The sequence below is a fragment of the Aegilops tauschii genome, chromosome 2, assembly GCF_002575655.3.
Source record: "Aegilops tauschii subsp. strangulata cultivar AL8/78 chromosome 2, Aet v6.0, whole genome shotgun sequence".
Taxonomy (NCBI): Eukaryota; Viridiplantae; Streptophyta; class Magnoliopsida; order Poales; family Poaceae; genus Aegilops; species Aegilops tauschii.
Genome location: NC_053036.3, coordinates 177,070,160 through 177,077,452, shown reverse-complemented (window position 1 = coordinate 177,077,452; position 7,293 = coordinate 177,070,160). Strand labels below are relative to the sequence as shown.

Below are 7,293 nucleotides of genomic sequence, written 5' to 3'. Positions count from 1 at the left end.
TCCAATTTTGCAACAAATATATGGTAGGTCCTTCACACAAAAAACTCATTTCGGGTACTCGAAAAATGGAAAATGAATTTTCCGTGCAAAGAAAATGAAAACTCCCTTAGGCAACATTGTTTGGAATTCCAAGATGCACCCTTGTGCATAATATGAGATCATTTGAACAAACTATGTCATGAATGTGGCCATAAGATTGATCATTTGGATTGAAAGCCACGAATCTTCACGCATGATAGCTAATTTCTGAGAACACTTTTTTAAAATAATTGTCGTATTACAAGTTTGTTATTTTTCCTGGTAACTTGGTCACATATGATGACACAATGCGAAAGTTTTCCAATTTTTTGTTCTTTTTTGAATTTTTTATCCCCGTTTTAAAATGGGGTCAAAACAGCGGGCATGACCATTCCTAGCTAGAGGTTGAATCTTGGAAAACTTTTGATGTTTCTCTAATTAAATAGATACTTATGTACCTACAAATGATTTTTGGAAAAAAATAAATAGCAAACTATGAGGCAGCTGTAGTTCAAATTTGACCCGCTTCATGCTGAATCATCGGAAATTTATCTTTTTCACCACAGGTGGATCAAAAGTTTTGACACCCAACCATTTGGTCAATTGTGCATTAAATATGGCCTAATATTTTAGAAAATTGATTTGGTCCAATTTTGCAACAAATATATGGTAGGTCCTTCACAAAAAAAACTCATTTTCGGGCACTCGGAAAATGGAAAATGTTTTTTTTTGCCAAAAAACTCATTTCTGAAGACACATTTTAAAAGATATTTATCTTATTTCTTGTTTGTTATTTTTCCTGAAAACTTGTTCACATTTGGTGATACAATGAGAAGGTTTTCCATTTTTTTTGAATTTTCCAGGTCATAAAATAGCTGACATGATTTTAACACGTTAATTTTAGTCAACCACGACCAATTTAGATTGTCATAACCTCATACTGTAATCTGATTGGTTCATGGACGTGTCACGCGGATCGTGCATCAAACGCCGTCGGATGATTTGGGATCCAACGGCAGTCCTCAGCCTTCCACACCATCCCCGAAACCCTAGCTCTGTCCTGTGGTCATTTTCCACCCCCCCGCCTCCATTCTTTCCCTCGCTCTCTCCTCTCCCCTTCCAGATCCAGCAGAGCTCCTCTCGATCCCCTCCCCTTCCTCCCCGCTGTCGCGACGTCGCATCCTCCCCGCCAGCCCCTCCTACTCCAGCCGCCGCCCCCATTCTCTCCAGATCCAATCCAAGTCCCCCTCGTCCATCGCCCCCTTCCTCCCGTCACTACACCAACCTCGCCGCCGGCCCACCCCTGGTCCTCCCGGCACCTGAGCGCGCCACCCACCGCGTCCACAGAGACTGCCGTGGACCTGCGGTGCGCGAGCTGGAGGACGGCGGGGGAGGCCAACAACCTGGCGCCGTGGGCCGACGTGCTGCAGGACTGCGTGCCGCACGTGCACGCATACCTCACTGGCCCCGCCTACCGCTCCGACCTCGACCTCGTCGCGGGGAGGCCTCCGCCTATGCCCGCGCCGCCGCCGCCACCGGCGCCTGGGTCTTCGACGTCGACGAGACGCTGCTCTCCAACCTCCCCTACTACGCGCAGCACGGTTACGGGTGGGTGACCCACGCTTGTCACATTCCGAGATCGCGGGCCTGCTATTAACACACACGGTTAATTTGCTGTTCGATTACAGGCTGGAGCTGTTCGACCACCGGGAGTTCGACCGGTGGTTGGAGACGGGGGAGGCGCCGGTGATCCCCTCCAGCCTCCGCCTCTACAGGGAGGTCCGCGACCTCGGCTTCAAGACCTTCCTGCTCACTGGCCGCAGCGAGGCCCACGAGGGTAGAAAGAGCTGTCGTGGACCTGCTATGTACGTACGCCTCCTCTCCTAATCCCCACACTGCGTTCAGGTTCAGTCAGGAAGTGTGAAGACCATTCAGGTTCGGGTTCAGTTAGGGGCTGTCGGACATTAAATTCTCAACATCTACATCGTGAGTAACACAATAGCGAGACCACTTTGTCAGTTTGGCTGCAGCTTGTTAGTCTCAGCAGGTTTCAGTCGACATCTAGCCGATTTAATTTCTGGGTTTCTTTTGTACCTCAACTTGGACTATAACATGTTGGTTGCAGTAAGTGCTGCAACTAGTAGATCAGTGTAGGAAGGCTCCACAGGGTAGAAAAAAGCATTGCTGGGAACAATTCTGTTGGTCCAGTGCACTGTGGAATCAATCAATCAATCAATCCGGCAACAATTTAGTCTACTTATTCAGCCATAATAGCTCAATCTGTTCCAGTTATCGTCATGCCTTTGTCCACAAATACACATTGTTCTACAATCAATCTCTTTCCAATTTGCAAATAGCATATGTTAACTCCGTCCGCTGTATTGCTTTTCAAGTCACTGTGTTGTTCTTTGAGTGGCATTTAGTCTGCTGTTGTATGGTTCAGAAGCTCGGATGGGATTGTGCAGACAATCTCTCTCCAGTTACTTTGCGCATGTAGTACGGATTAAGTTCAAGAACTGCTTCTGTAGCATCAGTGCTTTTCCCCAGCAAGCTCAGTGAAAAGATGCATTGGTTGCTTTTGGTGCGCATGGAGGAACATTTTTCTATAAAATAACTATTGTGTAGTGAATTGTACTGCTGGAGTAACATTCTTCTATGAAATAACTATTGTGTAGTGAATTTTGCTGCTGTAGATCAGATGGCATGGAATAGGCATTAGTCTAAAAAGATTTTTGTTTTCTGGCGCCTATGGGTTCTTGGCCTTTGTTTATCTGTTATGTTGTGTGCTGTGCAAATATACATAAACCACACTAACCTACTACTGCTATTTTCAGGTATGCCATCACAAAAGCCTTCTGTGTTGCTTTTGTCATGACATTCTTCTCGGTATTTGCCGCTGTGCCAGTCGGAGGTGCTGCTGCTACATTTGGCGGAGCTACCGCTGCCGCCCCAAAGGGCAACCTTCATCAGACACTACCTCATAACAGTGCCTCAAAGTTCTGTGCCCCATCTCCCCTCTTTCTAATTTACCGAAATAAAAACATTGTAAATACTAGTAGGAAAACATGTTAAATCTTTGTGTATAGAACTGGAATAACCCTGCAGTTTGGTTCCGCAGAGTGGTAAATTCAAGCTTACGCTTTATGGGTTTGTGTTCCTTTGTTTTATTTTCCTTTTGATCTGTACTGTCAGTTGGCTAGTTTTGCACTTGTCTTCTTTTTTTCAACCTTGTTTCATACTGGTAGAAAAATATGGAACCGGAACTATCATCAACTTTTGTGGGAAATACTGATCTTGACATTGTGACAATTCATCCTGGCGTGACGTGGGTACTGTTTGAGCATATTTTGTGTAGTGTCCACCTAAGAGCGGTGATTTTGTTGTTACGGTTCAGAATAGTGTTTTTATACTTGATCAGCGCACCTCTACTGTTCTGGTTACTTTTGCTTTGTTCTATGTAGTTGTCCAGGGCATGACAGTTTTATGCGTGGCTTGTTATTGTGTTACCAGCCTACTTTCTTGTACTGACTCTACAATCAGTGACACACCTCTTATGATTTTTGTATTACCGATGCCTTAATATTTAAACTGTTTAGCTTGATTTGAAATTGAAATCATAGGTTTTTTTTAATCTCATTTTGAATTGTTTGTAGTTGCTCCAGGTCCTTCTCTAGCTGTGTTTATAACTGTCTTTGTTCCTTTTTTTGATAACAGGACCAGTTTGACACGATTGACTTGTCGGACAACGAGATTGTCAAGCTTGAGAACTTCCCTTTCATGTATTGCCCAGGGAGCCCGCACCTGATTACAACTTACAATGAGAGGGAGGAGGTGACGCCCAGGGAGCTCAGCATCCGAGTCCCGGCCATCCTTCGCAGCAAGGACGAGGAGGGCGTCAAGGGCTGCCGCGTCGCCGGGGCCGTCAACAACTACACCTCCCAGCTCCTCACCTACGGATCATCATCACAATCGCCATCTTGTAAATCTTCCCGCCAATGTAATGTTCAGTTAGATCATACGAGCTTCAGCACATCTCTTTTGGTTGACTGAATTCGTACTGAAGATGCCATGTTTTCTGCGTGGAATACTGCAGATAACCTGACGGAAGCGCTCTTGTTCCTCTCACACTTCATGGGCGACATCCACAAGGTAGTACTCCTGCCAAACCCCCAAGTGCCTGATTTTTGCAAGTGTTTTTGTTGCGGGTTGCAACTTAAGCCGATGCTTCTTGTTTATGTAGCCACTAAAATCTCTACTTCACCATGTAAGGCTAGTTCAGACTTGAGGCTGAACCCTTCTCTGTGTAGTATGATTCTGAGGAAACATGTGTCAATAATGCTGAAACTTTTCACGTTGGCGTTGCTATGTTTGATGTGGTGGTGCCAAACAAAACTCATATGCTTATGCTGCGCTTACTTTTAATCTTGTGAACATGCTAATTTAGAGGATGTACTGTAGTTCCACTCATTTATTCTGTGTGATGAGCTTACTTTTGTACTGTAGCCACCTTCTTGTTTACTTTGCTGAACCATGTCTTGTGTACTAATCATGAGTTACTAGCATTAATTAAACATGATAAGTATGTATACTTCTTTGAGATACAAATTCGACATTGCATGTTTAGGAGGTTCAATTTCTACAGGTGTTGCCAAATGAATGTGTCAACGTGTCTCTCCTTAGGAGTTGATTAAACCGCAAATGATCTAACCATTTGCTGTTCAAACATTGAAATCCTGGTTCATTTTTCAAACATTGAAATGTTGTTAACCCTGTCTTTCTATGCTTAAATGATAAATTTTTTGCATTTTGCTTGTTCTAACCATTTTGCTTGATAACTTGCAGATGCTGGCCTTCATTCATGTTTTGTCGTGAGGTCCAGGATGAACAAGTTGGGAGAAGCATTGGAGCTAGTTATACTGTGATAGCTGTGTTACCTGATGTGAACATTTTTTTATTGTAAAACTAATGTGAACCATGTTTGGTTGTAATAATGTGCCAAGTTTGGCTCTTTTTGATTGTATTCATGATGTGAACCATATTTTTCCGGATTAGTCGTGCTTTGTTCGAAGCATTTTGTTTTCTCTCTGTTCTGATTTAAAAATTGTTATTTATTTACTGGAAAATTGAGATCTGAAGAATATAACAGTGACAACTGGGACTCACTTATTAGAACCTGACAACTGGGTCCCATCTCACTAGTGGGCCTATCTTCTGAAAAAAATAAAATCAAAAACTATGGAGCCAGAAAGGCCATGCCCTACAAAATAAAAAGGCTAAATTGTTGGGCCAGGCCCATGTATCTAGAGGAAATTAACAGAAAAATATACAGTAAAAAGGCTGAATTGTTGGGCTCGGCCCATGTAAAACGCCGAATCGGACCGGGCTGATTCTTGTGCCACATCAGCTTGCCACGATGGATGCCGACGTGGCCCGAGGAGGTTGCTAGTGATCAAAAATTTGGTCGTGGAACCAACAACCTTTTACATATCACAAAGGTCACTAATTTCAGTTTACGACCGCCAGCTTTTGACCTTCTGTTTTTGGTCACAAAAAGGTCGCAAATGAAAAACTATGACCTTTCAGCGGCCAATAAGGAGGGTCACAAGTTGACATATTTCTTGTAGTGGTACCGCGGGGTACCAACAAGGAAGCCGACGACATCGCCAAGAGAGCATCCAAGCGGCAGCCACAGGAGCCCGGTGTCTTTGAGGGAACGGCTCTTCAAGCCATCGGCGACACCACCACTTTCAAGCACGGCTCAACCTCGGGAGGAGCCCCCACAGCCTCCTGCTACAGGAGCCCCGGCCTGTGGGCCGACCTCAGGAGCTCGCCTACTCTTGGCGCTCGAGCCTCAGGAGGGATGCTGGACCAAGGAATTCAAGGAATATCTTATGCAAGGGGCGCTGCCGGAGAAGGAGGAGGATGCAGAGCGTGTGGTTCGGCAAGCCACGGTGTAGTGCATCCAGGACGGTGAGTTGTATAGGAAGCGGCCAAACGACGTTTCCCTGCGCTGCATTTCCAGGGGCCAGGGGAAGGAGCTGCTAACTGACATACACGGTGGGGACTGCGGGCACCACTCGTCATCACGGACCCTCGTTGGCAAAGTGTTCCGCAGTGGGTTCTACTGGCCCACTGCGCTCACCGACGCAGCTGAGCTGGTGAAGTCATGTGAAGCCTGCCAGTTCCACGCCAAGCAAATTCATCAGCCGGCTCAGGGCCTCCAGACCATTCCGCTCACATGGCCGTTCGCGGTCTGGGGCTGGACATCTTGGGCCCGTTCCCTAGAGCACCTGGGGGCTACCGCTACCTCTACGTCGCCATCGACAAGTTCACCAAGTGAGCTGAGGTAGAAGTCGTCCGCACCATCCCAGCTGGCTCCGCGGTCAAGTTCATCAAGGGTCTTGTGAGCCGTTTCGGGGTCCCCAACCGCATCATCACTGATAACGGCTCGCAGTTCACTAGTAATCTCTTCAAGACATATTGTGCTAACCTTGGAATGCAGATCTGCTACGCTTCGGTGGCGCGCCCCAGGAGCAATGGTCAGGCCGAACGCGCCAACGCAGAGGTCCTGAGGGGCCTCAAGACCAGGACCTTCAAGAAGAAGCTCGAGGCTTGTGGCAGGGGCTGGCACGACGAGCTCCAGTCCGTGCTGTGGTCCATCTGCACCAACGCCACCAAGCCAACGGGCGAGACCCCATTCTTCCTTGTCTACGGAGCTGAAGCGGTCCTTCCTCACGAGGTCAAGCATCGCTCCGCACGGGTCCTGGCGTTCGATGAAACGCAGCAGGACGCCAGGCGGGGGATGGACCTCGTGCTGGGGGAGGAACGTCGCCGCGAAGCTGCACTGAGGGTGGCAAGGTACCAGCAAGCGCTGCGGTGATACCACTGCCGCAACATCTGCCTCAGGACGCTCGAGGCAGGCGACCTCGTCTTGAGGCGGGTCCTCTCTAGGGAAGGCTGCACAAGCTTTCACCCATGTGGGAGGGCCCGTTCAGGGTCGCCCATGTCTCCAGGCCTGGCGCCACGCGCCTGGAGACGCAGGACGGGATACCCATCCAGAACGCCTGGAACATCCAGCACCTCCGGAAGTTCTACCCATGAAGCAAGGCCCAGAGCCTGTGAAGAAGGGCCCAGAGCCTGTGAAGAAGGCCCGGTGCCTGTGAAGAATCGCCGCCCGTGACAATCTCACGTAATAATGAGTGGGGCTGTACACGCCCCGGAGTCTCAGGAGCGCCGGCCTCAGGCCCTCGGGCTCCCTCCCACGCCTAGTGGTAG

The 7,293-nt window shown here is 47.8% G+C and overlaps 1 protein-coding gene across 3 annotated transcripts; it reads left to right on the top strand.

Annotated features, from left to right (window-relative positions):
* Nucleotides 1–961: 961 nt before the first annotated feature.
* Nucleotides 962–5,097, top strand: LOC109778936 (uncharacterized). 3 transcript variants are annotated; one of them, XM_073508290.1, is made up of 7 exons: nucleotides 962–1,626; nucleotides 1,707–1,883; nucleotides 2,049–2,142; nucleotides 3,105–3,140; nucleotides 3,733–4,015; nucleotides 4,112–4,167; nucleotides 4,861–5,086. In XM_073508290.1, the coding sequence occupies exons 1-7, from the start codon at nucleotides 977–979 to the stop codon at nucleotides 4,888–4,890; spliced, it is 1,326 nt and encodes a 441-aa protein (XP_073364391.1). In that variant the 5' UTR covers nucleotides 962–976; the 3' UTR covers nucleotides 4,891–5,086. The 3 variants fall into 3 exon arrangements, 1 of the variants encoding a protein (XP_073364391.1); XR_012202221.1 differs by lacking the exons at nucleotides 2,049–2,142; nucleotides 3,105–3,140 and adding an exon at nucleotides 2,853–3,014 and having other exon boundaries at nucleotides 3,733–3,997; nucleotides 4,861–5,097; XR_012202220.1 differs by lacking the exons at nucleotides 2,049–2,142; nucleotides 3,105–3,140 and adding an exon at nucleotides 2,853–3,014 and having other exon boundaries at nucleotides 4,861–5,097.
* Nucleotides 5,098–7,293: the final 2,196 nt, after the last annotated feature.